Below are 18383 nucleotides of genomic sequence, written 5' to 3'. Positions count from 1 at the left end.
AACTTGAGAGACTATTGAATGCTGAAAATGAACTGAGAGTTGAAGGGGAAGGGGGAGTGTGGAAAAGAGGTGGTAGTGATGGTGGAGGGCACTTATGGGGAAGAGCACTGGGTGTTGTATGGAAACCAATTTGACAATAAACTATTTTTTAAAAAAAGAACCAATCAGAAGTGAAGAATTCAATAACTGAAATTAAAGATACACTAGAGGGGGGAAATAGTAAATTAGAGAAAACAGAAGAACAGTTCAGTGACCTGGAGGACAGAGTAGTGGAAAGCAATCAAGCTGAACAGGAGAGGGGAAAAAAAGAATAATAAAAAATGAAAATAGATTAAGGGAACTCAGCCACACCATCAAGTGTAATAACATTCACATTATAAGGATCCAAGAAGGAGAAGATGGAGAAAAGGTGGGGAGAAAATTTTATTTGAAGAAATAATAGATGAAAACTTCATGAAGCTGGTGAAGGAAAGAGAAACCCAAATTCAGGAGACATAGAGAGCCCCCAACAAAATCAACCCAAGTAGGTCCACACCAAGGCACACGGTAGTTAAGATGGAAAAAAGTAGTGATAAAGAATTTTAAGAGTAAGAAGAGAAAAAATATATAGTTACATATAAGAAAAACACCATAAGACAACTAGCTGACTTTTCTATAGAAACACTGCTGTGTAGGAGGGATTGGAATGATATATTCAAAGTGCTAAAAGAAAAAAAAAGTTGCAACCAAGAATACTCTAACCAACAAAGCTATCAATCAGAATTGAAAGAGAGTTTGCTAGACAAACAAATGTTAAAGAAATTCATGACCACTGAACCAGATTTACATGAAATATTAAAGGGGACTCTATAAGTGGGAAGGGAGACCATAGTAGACGTAAGAAAAGTAGGAAGCACAAAAGCAGTAAAATTAAGTACATCTATAAAAATGAGTCAAAGGACTCAAAATAAAAGGATATAAAGTATGATACCATCTACCTAAAACATGGTACAGGAGAGGAATAAAAACTTAGTGCTTTTAAATGGGTTTAAACTTAATCGACCATCAACTTAATAGCCTGCTACATGCATAAAATGTAGGTGCATAAACTGGTAACAGATACGCAAAAAATAAAGAGAAAGGAATCCAAGTATATCAACAAAGAAAACTAGCAAAGAGGAGAACAAGAAAAAACTATAAGAACTACAAAAACAACCACACATCTAACAAGTTGGCAATAAGTACATACCTATCCAAAATTACTTTGAATGTAATTGGACTAAATACTCCAATCAAAAGATATAAAGTGGGGGTGCCTGGGTGGCTCAGTCGGTTAAGTGTCCGACTTTGGCTCAGGTCATGATCTCACAGTTTATGGGTTTGAGTCCCGCATCAGGCTCTGTACTGACAGCTCAGAGCCTGGAGCCTGCTTCGGATTCTGTGTCTACCTCTCTCTCTGACCCTCCCCTGCTTGCACTGTCTCTGTCTCTCAAAAATAAATAAAAAACATTTAAAAAAATTTAAAAAAAGATATAAAGTGACAGAATGGATAAAGAAGCAAGGCTCATGTATATGCCGACTACGAGAAAGACTCAGATGCAAAGACACATGCAGATTGAAAGTGAAGAGATGCAAAAGCATTTATCATGCAAATGGAAGTGAAAAGAAAGTGGAAGTAGCAACACTTATATCATACAAAATAGACTTTAAAACAAAGACTGTAACAAGAGACAAAAAAGGACTCTACAGAATCATATATCCAACAAAATAAAAGAATTGTATAAGGGAACAATCCAACAACATTTAAGAATTGTAAATATTTATGCACCCAATATGAAAGCATCCAGATATATATAGCAGCTAATAACAAATATAAAGGAAGTAATCAATAATGCAATAATAGTAAGGTACTTTAAAACCCCACTTACATCAATGGATAGATCAACCAAACAGTAAATGAATAGGAAACAGCGCTATGAATGACACATTGGACCACATGGATCTAACATATATTCAGAGCATTCCATCCTAAAACAATGGAATACACATTCTTTTCAGGTGTACATGGAACATTCTCAACAGGTTTGAAAAGACTGAAGTCATACCATACATCTTTTCCAATCACAGCACTATGAAACCAGAAATCAACCACAAGAAAAAATCTGGAAAGACACACATACATGGAGGCTAAATAACAAGGTACTAAACAATAAATGTGTCAAGAAATCAAAGAGGAAATCAGAAAATACATGGAGACAAATGAAAATGAAAACACAATGGTCAAAAATCTTCAGGAGGCAGGAAAAGCTATTTTAAAAGGGAAGGTTATAGCAATTCAGGCCTACCTCAAGAAGAAAAACCTCAAACAAACCTAACCTTCCACCTAAAGGAACTAGAAAAATAACAACAAACAAAACCCAAAACCAGTAGAAGGAAGGAAATAATAAAGATTGGAAAATAAAAAAAAATAGAAACTTAAAAAAATAATAGAATAGATCAATTAAACCAGGTCCTGATTCTTTGAAACAATCAACAAAACTAATAAACCTTTAGGCAGAATCATAACAGAGAGGATTTAAAAATATAAAATCAGAAATGAAAGCAGTGAAAAAACAAAACACAACAAACATCGCAGAAATACCAAGGTTTATGAGAATATCATGAAAAATTATATGCCAAGTTGGACAAACTAGAAGAAATGAAAACATATAACCTCCCCAAACTGGATCAGGAAGAATTAGGAAATTTGAACCTACTGATCATCAGCATGGGAGACTGAGTCAGCAATCAAAACCTTTGACAGACAGAAGTCTATGACCAGACAGCTTTGTAAGTCAATTCTACTACTACACATTTAAAAAAGACTTAATATCTATTCTTCTCAAACTATTCCAAAAAAATAGAAGAGGAAAGAAAGCTTTCAAGTTCATTCTATGAGGCCAGCTGTACCCTGATACCAAAAGCAGATAAAGACACTACAAAAGGAGAGAGACAGAGACAGAAGTACAGGCCAGTATCTCTGGTGAACATAGATACAAAATCTTCAACCAAATATTAGTGAACCAAATCCAATAAATCATTCATCACAATCAAGTGGAGTTTCTTCCCGTGATGGAGGGTGGTTCAGTATTTGCAAATCAATATGATACATCACATCAACAACAAAAAGCATAAAAACTATATGACCAGTTCAATAGATGCAATAAAAGTATTTGACAAAGTACAACACCCATTCATTATAAAAACTCTCAACAAAGTAGGTGTAGAGGGAACATACCTCAACATAATAAAGGAAAGGCCATAAATGGAAAACCCATTGCTAATATCATACTCGATGTTACTGAAAGACCTAGCCACACAAAAAGAAATAAGAGGCACCCAAATTGGTATGAAAGAAGTAAAACTTTCACTACTTGCAGTTGACAAGATATTATATAGATAAAACCCTAAAGACTCTACCAAAACACTAGTAGAACACACAAATTAATTCAGTAAGGTCGCAGAATACAAAATCAATATATAAAAATCTATTGTTTCTATACACTAAATTATGAGTATAGCAGAAAGAGAAATTCAGAAAACAGTCCCATTTACAATTTCACTAAAAAGAATAACATATCTGGGAATAAACTTAACCAATGATGTAAAAGACCTCTATTCTGAATACTATGAAACACTGATGAGGGGCGCCTGGGTAGCTCAGTTGAGCATCTGACTTCAGCTCAGGTCATGATCTCATGGTTCATGAGTTTGAGTTCCGCCTTGGGCTCCCTGCTATCAGTGCAGAGAACACTTTGGATCCTCTGACCCTATCTCTCTGCCCCTCCCTAACTCATTCTCTCTCTCTCAAAAATAAACAAACATTGAAAACACTGGTAAGAGAAATTGAAGATGACACAAATGGAAAGACAGTCCATGCTCATGGATTGTGAGAACAAATATTGTTAAAATGTCCATACTACACAGAGCAATCCACAGATTTAATGCAATCTCTATCAAATCACCAATGGCATTTTCCACGGAACTAGAACAAATAATCCTAAAATTTATATGGAACCATAAAAGACTCCGAAGAGCCAAAGCAATCAAAAAGAAAAAAAAAGAACTGTCACAATCCCAGAATTCAAGATATACTGCAAAGCTGTAGTTATCAAAACAGTATGGAACCAGCACAAAAACAGACATATTAGATCAACAGAACAGAATAGAAAGCCCAGAAATAAACTCACAATTTATATGGTCAACTAATTTTCCATAAAGGAGGCAAGCATATACACTGGGAAAAAGTCTCCTCAACAAATGGAAAACTGAACAGCTACATTCAAAAGAACACTTTCTTATACCATACACAAAAATACTTACTCAAAATGGATTAGAGACCTACCGGTGAAACCATAAAAATCCTAGAATAGAACAGAGGCAATCATTTCTCTGACAGTGGTCACAGCAACATTTTTCTAGATATGTCTGTCTCCTGAGGCAAGGAAAACAAAAGCAAAAATAAACTACTGGGACTACATCAAAATAGGAAGCTTCTGGGGTGCCTGGGTGGCTCAGTTGGTTGAGTGTCCAACTTTGGCTTAGGTAATGATCTCACGGTTTGTGAGTTGGAACCCCACATTGGACTCTGCACCAACACAGAGCCTGCTTGGGATTCTCACTCCCTCCTTTCTCTGCCTCCCACTCACACTTTCTTTCTCAGAATACATAAACTTAAAAAAAAAAATAAGAAGCTTCTGCACAGCAATCAACAAAACTTAAAGACAACCTACTAAATGAGAGAAGATATTTACAAATGACCTATCCAATAAACGGTTAGAGTGTCCAAAACATATAAAGAACTTATAGAAGTCAACACCAAAAAACACATATAATCCAATTGAAAATGGACACAGAAGACATGAACAGACATTTCTCTAAAGAAGACATCCAGATGGCCAACAGACACATGAAAAGATGCTAAGCATCACTCATCATCAGGGAAATGCAAATCAAAACCACAAGGAGAAATCACTTCACACTTGTCAGAATGGCAAAAATAACAAGAAACAAGTTTTGGCAAATATGTGGAGAAAAAGGAACCCTCATGCACTGTTGGGAATGCAAACTTCTGCAAAAACTGTGTAAGATAGTGTGTAGTTTCCTCAAAAAATGAAAACTAGAATCACCATATAATGGTGAGTATTTACCTGAAGAACACAAAAGCACTAATTTCAAAAGGGCAGCATTATTTTTTTAATGTTTCATTTATTTTTAAGTGAGTGAGAGAGAGACAATGTGAGCAGGGGAGAGTCAGAGAGAGAGGGAAACACAGAATCTGAAGCAGGCTCCAGGCTCTGAGCTGTCATCACAGAGCCCGATGCAGGGCTCGAACCCACAAACCATGAGATCATGACCTGAGCTGAAGCTGGACACTCAACTGACTGAGCCACCCAGGCACTCCTACAGCAGCATTATTTATAACAGCGAAATTATGGAAGCAGCTCAAGTGTCCATCCACAGAATAAAGAAATGGTGTATATATACACAATGGAATATTAGCCACAAAAAAGAATGAAATCTTATCATTCACAACAACATGGATAGAGCTAGAGAGCTTAATGCTAAGTGAAATAAGTCAGAGAAAGATAAATGTCATATGATTTCACTCATATGTGAAATTTAAGAAACAAAACAAACCAATAAAGAAAAAAGAGACAAAAAAAGACTCTCAACTATAGAGAACAAACGTTGTTACTAGATGAGAGGTGAGTGGGGGATGGGTAAAACAGGTGAATGGGATTAAAGAGAACACTTACCATGATGAATGCTGAGTAAAGTATAGAATTGTTGAATCACTATATTCTACATATAAAACTAATAGAGCACTGTTAATTATACTGGAATTAAAATTTTAAAAAACTTTTTCCAACAATTATAGTGCAACAGCAGGGCAATACATAAACAAATGAGTGTGGCTGTTTTCTAATAAAACTTCTTTAAAGTCACTAAAATTTTAATTTATATAAATTTCACATTGCAAAATAGCAATGTTTTTCATCCATTTTAAAATATAAAAATCATCCTTAGCATCCAAGCAATACAAATAAAAAGGCAATAGGACAATTTGACCTGTGGACCATAGTTTGCCAATACTGACCTAGAGTTTTAGTACTTTCTTCTTTTTTAAAAAATTATTTTTAGAAACTCCACATCTAAAACTTAATTATATATTTTTTTCTTTTTTTGCTCATCATGTTCTTAAACTCTGCTTCTTCTTTTTGAGATCATTTTTTCTCCTATTGAAGTATATCCTTCAATCCTCCTTTATTTAGATTCATAGCTAATATTTATAGATCCTTATTTGTATGCTAGGCACTGGTCTAATAAGTACCCTACATAAATGAATTTACTTCATATATACAATATCCTATGAGATAAATCCTATGAAATGTCCTATCCCATGAAAAGTCTTTATTCCACCTTCACTCCTGAATAATAGTTTGGCTGGTAAAAGAATTCTAGATTTGCAATTCTTTTCCCACAGCACTTTAAAAAATAATACTATAAAATGTCAATTTGGGTTTGTCCCTTTGTAAGTAATCTGACTTTTTTCTCAAATAGCTTTTTCAGTGTCTTCTTTGTCCCTTATTAGTAGGTATGAATTTTTAAAAATTTATCCTGGTTGGTCCTCAATAAAATTTTTCAACCTATGGGGTTACATCTTTCTTCAGCTCTGAGAAATTCAGACATTATCCTCATTATCCTTTCTTGCATTGCTTCTCCACCATTCTCTCTATTTTCAATTTCTGGATCTTACAATCTAATCTCCCAAGGCTCTTACCTTTTTTTTTTTTTTTTCAATCTTATTGTACCTTTGTATGTTGCATTCTGGAATACTTGTTCATTTAACCTTTCATTTCACTAATTTGTTCTTCAGCTCTGCCTAGTTTACTACTAAGCTCATTTTAAAATTCATAATTTTCCTTCCCAGTGATTCCAACTGATTCTTTTTCATAGCTTACACTCTTATTTTCATGTTCCTCCCCTTTATCTCTTTAGGATATAAAAGGTACTTCATAAGTCCTTTTCAGATTATTCCATCCATTTGCTCTGTTTGCTCAGGAAATCACTCTTCCTTTTCTTTTCTTTCTTTCTCCTTCTCCTTCACCTTCTTCTTCTTTTTTTTTTTTTTTTTTTTTTTTATCACTGTGGGTTTATGTTCCTTAGGTGCTTTGTGATTCTTGGGTTAAGATCATCCATAGAGGGGAGCCTGGGTGGCTCAATTGGTTAAGCACAACTTTGGCTCAGGTAATGATCTCACAATTCGTGGGTGCAAGCCCTGCATCAGGCTCTGTGCTGACAACTAGGTCAGAGCCTGGAACCTGTCTTCAGATTCTGTGTCTCCCTCTCTCTCTGACCCTCCCCTGTTCATGCTCTCTCTCCCTCTCTCTCTAAAATAAATAAAAATAGTAAAAAAAAAAAAAAAAGATCATCTGTAGATTACTCTCACGAGTACCCTGGTACCCTGGGCATAGCACTCTTTGACCTGGCAAGAGAGACAGCTCTCAAGCCTCATTCTTTAGAGACCTGCCCATATTCACAGTTCAACAGACGATGCCCACCTGGAGCTATTCTACTCTTATTGACCCTAGAATTCCTTGAACAAATGGCTGATGCCTGATTCCAAAATCTACATGGACCTCCTCTCAGGATTTAGACTCCTGAAGGCAGACTATATGCTGCTGTCTGTTCACCCTTAAGCCCAAGGGGTGGCCAAGTGGCAGGGATGTGTACACTGAGACTGGAAAAACAAGGTAAGGTAATCACATGCACACCTGAGAGGCTCCTTGCAATGCAGAACAGAGCCAGATAAAAAGGCAAGCCATAGGCAGCCTCTTCCCTTGCTGCCACCTTCCACCACAGAATCCCAAGGAATCTAAGAATTTTAAACTTGTCCTTTCAACCTGTTATAAAGATATATTTGTGAAAAACATAGAACATACTTAACAGATATTAACTTGATTTATAATATTTAAACATCTATACATATGGCATGTAGGCCTCCATTTAAACTCCTCAGGGCCTCACAAATCAGGGGTAGGCCTAACTCAGTGGCTTTTATCGACACTTCAACCTCTGTGTTGGAAGGCATTGGGCTTCAGTACCACCTGTGGTCAAGAAAAAAGTCTTGCGTCCTCTAGTCCAGGCAGGTAACTTGGATCTAGCTCCCCACCACCCCAGTCCCTGCTCACCATCATAGATTCTCAGCTATGTCTTTTTTTTAGGACATAATCTCCACTTCTGAAGTATGGAAATTTTTTACCTTTTTAAAAAAAGTGTGGTTGTGTGGTTATGTGTTTATTAGTGTGTGTGTCGGGTGGGGGGTGTTTTAGGTACTCAGAGCAGAAAGGAAAGGTTTCAGCATATTTTTAATCTGCCATCTAGGCCTGAAAGTGGAGCCTCTGCTATTAAGGACAAATGTCAAAAACGCTTCATCTGAAATCATAAGGTGAGCCAGGAAACAAGAATCAAAACTAGAGCTCATATATGAAATCTTCATTGCCTATGACACAGATTTGATCACAGCAAACCATCACAGCTAGGAAACAAAATTAATCTCATTTTAATAAAAATCATTATAGTATGTCAACTATCTCCACAACCTGGGAGGAGGTGGCCTCTCTGGTTCTCAGTTTCCCAGCTACAATCAAGTGAGTTCAACAAGCTAATGTCTAGTCATTTCAAAAAGCCCCTTTTCTTATTAATTTTTCTAATTTCACATAATATATGTGTAGGTTAGATTTTAATACTAAGAGTGAATTTCTGAGCTTAAACTATATGAACAGTTCAGAGATAATATCAAAAGAAATCATCCAGGGCACCTGGGTGGCTTAGTTGTTTAAGCATCTGACTTCAGCTCAGGTCTTCACCTCGCAATCTGAGTTCGAGCCCCATATTGGGCTCTGTGTGACAGCTCAGAGCCTGGAACCTGTTTCGGATTCTGTGTCTCCCTCTCTCTGGCCCTTCCCTGCCCACACTCCATGTCTGTCTGTCTGTCTGTCTCTCTCTCTCACAAAAAAATAAACAATAAAAAAAATTTTAACTAAAAAAAAAGAAATCATCCAGAATATCCAGTAGGGTATGTATGAGAGCTTTGATAAATTGCAAGATATTTTGGCGAACATAATACTGTTATAGATGGAATTGTTATAGAGCGGAATATGCATTCACCATTATACACTCAAAGAAGGCCTATGTGTAAAGAAGGAGCAAAGATTGCTCAATGAAAAGGAATTGATTCACTAGAAAAAAACAGTGAGAACAGAGAGGTGAGTAGTGAGCAAAGCAACCACAAAATTAAGCCAAAATAAACTTCAGTCTTCAGGGATAAAGTACAATAAGCCTCCTAACAATGAAAAAAGAGTATACCTCTCTCTGAACAAAAGTATCAGAAAAAGTATAAGTCTATGAATTAGTTCTGTTGAGCAAGATCTTTTAAATAGCAACACTTTATACTACAGTTGCTTCTAAGTACACCATTCCCAGAAACTCAATAGCATGCATGGTTATCAGGACAAGTGTCTACAAATATTCAAGACAATTGCCAACTCACCCCAAGTAAGAGTAGCCAGGGTCAAGAGCTCAGGGATTGAATCCTGACATACTATATATTCTGGAGAATATGGCTCTGTTTGAACTTCAGCATCCCGATAATCGGTCTGAGTGCCAACAGTGTACTTTGAAGGGATAGGTGGGTAGTTATCAGAAGTAGGAGGAAAAGTATATGGCTCTGTCCTAAAAGGAAAAATTATTTTAAAAATTAAAGCCTGATCCACTTACAATACTACAGAGTCAACCAGAAATGAATCCTTAGCTTCACTAAGCCCACTGCCCCTTTAAAAATGCACAAATGCATGCACCCAGTGTAACCAGGACTGTAGCCAATTATCTTGAGAGAATTGCCTTGCTATTCTCACCTCTGCCAAGAAACTGAAGGGATATAAAAGCTCAGATCTAGGGGTGCCTGGGTGGCTCAGTCAGTTGAGTGTCAGACTTCAGCTCAGGTCATGATCTCACAGTTTGTGGGTTTGAGCACCACATCGGGCCCTGTGGTGACAGCTCACAGTCTGAAACCTGCTTTGAATTGTGTCTCCCTCTCTCTCTGCCCCTCCCCTGCTCACGCTCTGTCTCTCTGTCTCTATTTGTCTCCCTCTCTCTCAAAAATAAATAACTGTGTGTTATATGGAAGCCAACTTGACAATAAATTATAAAAGAAAAAAAACCTTATTCAACATTGCTTTATAAGTCTTGGCCATTGAAGTAGCGACAAAAAAAATGAATATTCAAAAATTTAAAAATAAATAAATAACCAAACATTAAAAAAATTATTTCAAAAAGCCCAGGTCTATTCACAAAAGTGCCCATTTATCTGTGTATCATTGGGCGGGGTTGACAATAGAGCTATTAAAGGTAGATTCTAGCTTGTCATACAGTTACTTCTGAACATGTTCAGAATTGCTACTTCCTGGTTTCTTTCCTCTCTGCTTTTAGTTACACATCCAATTTTAGCTATTTCCCTATAGAAATACAAGAGCAGAGAAAAAAGAAGAGATGGCTTCTCAATTTTTAAAAAGGCAAGGCTCTCTCTAGATAGACGATTCAATAATTAATGCTGGGATCACTTGGTTAATTATGGAAAAGTTACTTCATCCCTTGGACAAAAATTAATTCCATATATTTTAAAGCATTTAATGTAAAAATGAGACTATAAAAGAACTAATAGGAAACATGTAAATATACCATCTTTGAGTGAAAGTCTTTTTCAGCATGGCTGAAAAGCCAGAGACTATAAAAAGAAGTAATCAGTATATTGAATTAAGGTTAAGTTGAAACTTCTACACCTCAAAATGTCATAAACAAATTTAAAATATGAATGGCACACTTAGAAATATATTTTACAACATATATAATAAAAGTTAAATGGCCTTTCTATACAAAAAGTCCTTGTAGATCAATCAGACAGTTAAATACCAAAAGAAAACTGGGTAAAGATCAATTCACAAAACAAAAAGTAAAACTTCTGACATATAAAAACTCAATAAACATAACTAGTAATCAAAGAAAAATAAAATAAAATGGCTAGGTGCTATTTTATTACATCACATACGCAAAATTTGAAAAGACTGAAAATACCTAGAATTAACAAAGCTGTGAAGAAATAGGCATTCTCATAAACTACTGATTGAAATACAAATAGACACAACCTAACTAAAAGGTAACATATCAGTCTAACCTTTATCTTAAAGGTTATCTTAACGTTTATCATATCTAACCTTTAAAAATACCCCTTTGGGGGCATTTGGGTGGCTCAGTCGGTTAAGCACCTGACTTTTGGTTTTGGTTCAGGTCATGATCTTGTGTTTCATAAGTCTGAGCCCCATGAGAGTTTCAGCTTGGGATTCTTTCTCTCCCTCTCTCTTTCCGGCCCTCACTTTCCCTCTGTCTCTCAAAATAAATAAATAAATGGGGGGAAAAAAAACTTTTGTCCTAGCAACTGCACTCCTAAGAATTTATTCTAAAAAATAACTGGAAAAGTGTACAGAGACATATGCAAATATGTTCATAAAGTCTCATGTGTAAGAGTAAAAATTTACAAACTTTTTTAAATGGCCAATTAAAAAAATGGTTACAAATAAGGTTATGAGGCATCAACCTTGGATCCATTATTTTCATCTTATTTTTCTATTCTGGCTTTTTAATTTATTTTATAATAATTTATTTAGTTTATAGTTTACTTATTTATTTTGAGAGACAGAGAGACACATAAAACGAGAGAGGGAGGGAGAGTGGGAGCAGAAGCATGTAAACTGGCAGAGGAGTGACAGAGAGAATCCCAAGCAGGCTCTGTGCTGTCAGCATGGAGCTTGATGCAGGGCTCAGTCTCAGGAACCATGAGATCATGACCTGATCTGGCTATTTTTAAGTACAGAAAAAAATTTTACATTGATTCACTTAAACATATGCCTACTTTATACATAATTTTTATAACAAAACATATGATAGCACCTATGCGTTAAAGTTCTAGTGCAGTGCTTTTTCCTTTACTTTTGAGTTTGCTTCCCCCAGTATCTTTTCCTCCCTTGTCTAACACCCATAGCAGTACCCTCTCTGTATATCCTAGATCTAGAATATATCCTTGAATTATCTTTGAGTCTTGCTGTACTTTAATCTACTCTTATTTCTCTAGACTCACACAAATACACACATATAGAGTGTTATTTTATTGTTTTGCTAACATGGAATCTTGCAAGTATTTTTTTTTTTTTTACTAAACCATACTTCATGGAAATCTTTCCCAATCTATTCATGTGGCTCTTTTTCAAGAATTAAACTTAAATGATTACCATGAATAGAAAAACTACTTCAAAACATATGGTATGCTTATAATGAATATATGCAACTATTAAAATTAACAATGACATCAGTATTTATGAACATATAAAAATGTCCATGATTCAATGTTAAGTAAGAAAAAAAGGGTATTATGAAGCAATATGTACAATAGAGCACACTGTTTTTATTTAAAACCTGTGTTTTGTGCATTAAAAAATGCCTAGATGGGTATACAATAAAGTAACCATTATTTCTGGATAGTAGGATTACAGAACTTTTTTCATGTTTTTAATTGTCTAAAACATGGTAGGACTCGAATTCATGAACTGTGAGATCATGACCTGGACATGTATTACTATTAAAATTAGGGAAAAAAAACAATATAGCCATTTCCATTTAAAAGAATATGTTTTCTAGTTGGTAAAAGAATGGTTAAATTATATAAACAAAAAACTATAATGGCAAAAAAAAGATTTCTGTTTTAAAAAATAGTCAAAGGTAATGTGAGATGTTTATGTATAAGCAAAACATACAGAGCTTAGCGATAAGAAAAATGCATTTCAAATGAGCTAGAAAGAAGCACCTATGTGGAAGTTCAACCTGTAATGAAATAGTTTATTATTTTTTTTGAAGTAGTACTTTAAATTGTTATTAATGCTGAGTTATAATGGTAAGGAAATCACTTTTTTAGCAGCGGCTATGAATTTCTAAAATATGTAGATAACTTAGGTGTTTATAATTTCTTATGTTTTCAGCAGAAATTATTCTACTATAAAAATTCTTACTGAAGAAATAACTTCAGCTTTGTATCATCCCAGATCTTATGGATATTATTATAGAACACCATTAGTTTGAATCAAGAGAATAAATTGTTTTCCAAATTAAAAATTACACATTTGAGTCATCTGATCAAATATGCTATGATTATGATAAGACCTAATGAGGAGCACCTGGGTGGCTCAGTCAGTTAAGCATCTGACTTTGGCCCAGGTCATGATATCCTGGTTCATGAATTCGAGCCCTGCATCTGGTTCTGTGCAGGAAGCTCGGAGCCTGGAGCCTGCCTTGGATTCTTCTCCCTTTCTCTCTGCCCCTCCCCTGCTTGTGTGTGTGCTCGCACGCACTGTTTCTCTCTCTCTTAAAAATGAATAAACAATTAAAAAAAACTAAGGAACCTAGATTTACACATCATAATCATCCCATAGTGTACATTAATGTTCACTCTTGATGTTACACATTCTATGGGTTGAACAAGTCCTTATGCATATATGTATACTTATATAACATGGATCCACAATTACAGTATCATACAGAGCATTTTTCCCACCCTAAATATCCTCTGTGCTACTTCTATTCATCCATATCCCTCAGGCCCCTGACAATAAATGATCCTTTTATAATCTCCATAGTTTTGTTTCCCAGAAAGTCATACAGTTGGAAACATACAGTATGCAGGCTTTCCCGATTGGCTTCTTTCACCAGTCATAGGTATTTAAGATTCCTCCATGTCTTTTCATGACTTGATAGTTCATTTTTTTTTCAGTGATGAATAATATATTATCTCCAAGTACCCTCGTTTCCTCCCCCCTCATCTCTGTATTTTGCAAATTTTACTATGATATATCTTGGTGTTGGCCTACTTTTCTTGATTTTGATGGGACTTCTTGTGGTTCCTGGATTTGGAGGTCCATTTCTACCCCTAGATGAGGGATGTTTTCAGCTATAATTTCCCCAAGTAAACTTTCTGCTCCTTTCTCCCTCTCTTCTACTTCTAGGACTCCTATGATATGAATGTTATTATGCTTTATGGAATTCTTGAGTTCCCTAAGTCTATAATCATGATCCAATACTTTTCTTTCCCTCTTCTTTTCCGCTTATTTTCCATAATGTTATCTTCTATATCACTGATTCATTCCTCTGCTTCATCCATCCTGGTTGTCAATACATCAAGTCAGTTTTGCATCTTGGTTATAGAATTTTTTATCTTGACTTGACTAGCTTTTAGGTCTTTTATCTCTGTGGTAACAGACTCTATGGTGTATGCTTTTCTTAAGCCCAGCTAGTATCCTTATGATTGTTGTTCTAAATTCTAGATCAGTTACATTACTTATATCTGTTTCTATTAGATCCCTGGCCATAACCTTTTCTTGTTCTTTCTTTTGGGATGAATTGTTCCATTTTGACATTCTTTTCTAAGTCTCTGTCATCTTCTGTATATTAGGAAAGCCTGTTATAGTTCCTGCTCCTGAGAGTAATGACTTTATGAAGAAGAGGTCATACACTCCCCAGGCCCTGGCACTTCAGAAAGTGTCTCTGATGTATGCTGTGTGCTGTCTGCTTCTGTGGTTTGGCTGCTCCTTCTTTCAGGTCAGTCCTCTACAGAGTTTCTCCTTGCCTGTAGTGGGAAGTATTTGTACTTTGGCCAGAGTATGGCAAGTTTAACTAGGTATGCTCTGGTCTGCTAGTTAAGAGAGATCTGATGTTATTTCTACTAGAAGAGAAGCTTTGCAGCACTCTATGATCAGTCGATTTGGTGCATGCGAGGGTTTTATGCTGGTCTTCGGGGGGAGGATCCTCTTGCTCTGATTCTCAAAAACATTCACCCTAGTAAAGGAGCACCTGAGTAGTGCAGTGGGGTAGGGCTTGGTATAAGTGTTTTAGGCCACCACTGTTGGTGCTGTTTTGCTTATTAAAATTAGTTTATGCTAAGGAGCAGGGGAGGAAAATGGCACCAGCCCTCTCCCCCATCCTGCAATAGGGAGTTCACACCCACTGCTGTCTGGGAAGCCATCAAAGAAGTGAACAATCTCCCTTCCTGTGTCTTAGGTGTCCCTCAGATCCCTTCCCTCACCCTGTCTGTCCAGGTCATCTGCCCATCTGGCCATGTAGTGCACCTGGGTTTTATTCCAGGCAGGCCAACTGAGTTTTAAAACCCTAAACTTTAGGGACCTGACATGACACAGACCCATGCTGGTCCTCTCAGGGTAGGTCTTATCATGCTGGGGCTGGTACAGGTTTGTCCCAGAAGGGCAGCTGCACACAGGAGCTTGGAGTTTGGAATAAAGTGCAGCAAAAATCCAGTGTCCGGTTTAATTGCCCACAGCAAGTGTCTCTAGGGCTATGTGTATGGGCAGGAAAGCATAATGGCACCTTCTGGTTCTTTTGTCACCAGGGAGGCAATGTCACTTCTCCCAGACACACTCCAAGAAGGGGGCACCATCTCTCCCAATGTGTCTGGGAGAATCCTCATATCTCACAGTCTGCTCTCAGGCTCTCTCTCCTCCTTCTCCCCAGGGGCACTGCAGCACCTGCCAAACTCCCTATCAGTCATGGCATGAACTCTAAAATTTCAGTCTTTGAACTCTACTGGTTGTAAAAAACCATGATAATCAGCTCTTTTCATTTCCTCAGTCAATGGCTTTGTGGAAATATTTTCCTTGTGGAATTTCCTTATGCAACACTCACTCTCTCATTCTCTCACCTCTCTCGATGATGAGAGCTCCCTCCCAACCACAATCCTTTTCTCCCCAAAATCACATCTCCACACTTGCTTCCATAATGTGACCTCTTCTCTCCTTCGAGTTGTGCAGTTTGTTCTGCTAGTCCTCAGATTGATTTCTTGGGTGTTCAGAATGATTTTATATTTATCTATGTTCAAGGAAGATGCAAGCCTAGGGTCCTCCTACTACTCTGCCATCTTACCTCAAAAAACCTTAAGTTTTTAATTAATGAAGTCCAGATTATCCATCATTTCTTTTTAATTTTTACTGTTTATTTTTGAAAGAGAAAGAGAGAATGTGCATGCAAGTGAGGAAGGTCCAGAGACAAAGGGAGACAGAGGATCCAAAGCAAGCCCTACATCAGGTTCTTTGCTGTCTACACTGACAGCAAAGAACCTGATGTAGGGCTTGAACTCATGAACAATGAGATCATGGCCTGAGTCAAAGTCAAATGCTTAACTGACTGACTCACCTGGGCACCCCTCCATCATTTCTTAAAAGGACTGTACCTTTGGTGGTATAGCTAAAAAGTCATTGCCATATCTAAAGTCATCTAAGATTTTCCTGTTATCTTCTAAAAGTTTTATAGTTTTGCATTCTACATTGAGATCTATGATCTATTTTGAATTAATTTTTTGAAGAGTAAGTTCTGTGTCAGGATTCCTTTTTTTGTTTTGTTTTGTTTTCTTACATATGGATGTCCAGTTGTCCCAGCACCATTTGTTGAAAAGACTATCTTTGCTCCATTGTATTGCTTTTGTTCTTCTTGTCAAAGATTAGTTGATTAATGTGGGGTTATATCTGTCTCTCTATTCTATTTCACTGATATTTTTGTCTATTCTTTTCCCAATACCACTCTGTCGTGATTATTATAGCTTCACAGTACATCTTGAAGTCAGGTAGTGTCAGTCTTCCAACTTTGTTCTTCTCCTTCAATATTGTGGTGGCTATTCCGGGTCTCTTGCCTCTTCATATAAGCTCTAGAATCAGTTTGTTGAAGTCCAAAAAATAACTTGCAGGGATTTTGATTGAGATTACATTAAATCTATAAATCAGGTTGGGAAAACCTGACATCTGAACAATACTGAGTTTTCTCATGCATGAACATGGAATACCTTCCTATTTATTTAGTCCTTCTTTGATTTCTTTCATTTAAGTTTTCTAGTGTCCCCCATATAGATCTTGTATATACAATACAATAAACAAGCATTTGACTTGTTCATTGGTGATATATAGAAAGCAACTGACTTCTGTATATTAACCTTGTATCCTACAGTCTTACTGTAATAATCACTTATTAGTTCTAGGGGTTTTTTTAGCCTTTTCTTTATGATTTTCTACATAGATGAACATGGCATCTGCTAACAAAGAGATTTCTTCCTTCCCAATCTGTATAACTTTAGTTTCCTTTTCTCGTCTTATTGCATTAGCTAGAACTTCAATAATGCCGAAAAGGAGGGGCAAGATGAGGCACCCCTGCCTTGTTCCTGATCTTAATGGAAAAGCTTCAGTAGGAGGACCTTCCCTAAACATTATAAAAGCACTATATGAAAATCCCACAGCTCATATCATCCTCAATGGGGAAAAACTGAGAGCTTTCCCCCTGAGATCAGGAACACAACATGGGTGTCCACTCTCACCACTGTTGTTTAACATAGTACTGGAAGTCCTAGCATCAGCAATCAGACAACAAAAGGAAATACAAGGCATCAGAATTGACAAAGACGAAGTCAAACTTTCACTTTTCGCAGACGACATGATACTCTACATGGAAAACCCAATTGACTCCACCAGAAGCCTTCTAGAACTGATCAATGAATTCAGTAAAGTTGCAGAGTACAAAATCAATGTACAGAAATCGGTTGCATTCCTATACACCAATAATGAAGCAGCAGAAAGAGAAACCAAGAAACTAATCCCATTCACAGTTGCACGAGAAACCATCAAATACCTATGAGTAAACCTAACCAAGGATATAAAAGACCTATATGATGAAAACTATAGAAAACTTATGAAAGAGATTGAAGAAGACACCAAGAAATGGAAAAACATTCCCTGCTCATGGATAGGAAGAATAAACATTGTGAAAATGTCATTACTACACAAAGCAATCTACACATTCAATGCAATCCCCATCAAAATTGCACCAGCGTTCTTCTCAAAGCTAGAACAAGCTATCCTCAAATTCGTATGAAACCACAAAAGACCCCGAATAGCCAAAGTTATACTGAAGAAGAAAACCAAAATGGGAGGCATCACAATCCCAGACTTTAGCCTCTACTACAAAGCTGTCATCATCAAGACAGTATGGTATTGGCACAAAAACAGACACATAGACCAATGGAATAGAATAGAGAACCCAGAACTGGGCCCACAAATGTATGGCCGATTAATTTTTGACAAAGCAGGAAAGAGTATCCAATGGAAAAAAGACTGCCTCTTTAGCAGGTGGTGCTGGGAGAACTAGACAGCAACATGCAGAAGAATGAAACTAGACAACTTTCTTACACCATACACAAAAATAAACTC

General features: G+C 36.6%; 1 protein-coding gene across 4 annotated transcripts in view; it reads right to left on the bottom strand.

Annotated features, from left to right (window-relative positions):
- Positions 1–18383, bottom strand: part of MAATS1 (MYCBP associated and testis expressed 1) — an 89424-nt gene that overhangs the window by 49896 nt on the left and 21145 nt on the right. For all 4 annotated transcript variants that reach the window (XM_029939387.1, XM_029939389.1, XM_029939388.1 and 1 more), the window contains one exon: positions 9575–9756. In XM_029939387.1, the coding sequence (XP_029795247.1) occupies positions 9575–9756 (182 nt within the window). The remainder of the gene's footprint in view (positions 1–9574; positions 9757–18383) is intronic.

Source organism: Suricata suricatta, chromosome 5 (assembly GCF_006229205.1).
Source record: "Suricata suricatta isolate VVHF042 chromosome 5, meerkat_22Aug2017_6uvM2_HiC, whole genome shotgun sequence".
NCBI classification, from domain to species: domain Eukaryota; kingdom Metazoa; phylum Chordata; class Mammalia; order Carnivora; family Herpestidae; genus Suricata; species Suricata suricatta.
The sequence above is the reverse complement of the archived record's forward strand: the minus strand, read 5'-3'. Positions and strand labels throughout refer to the sequence as shown.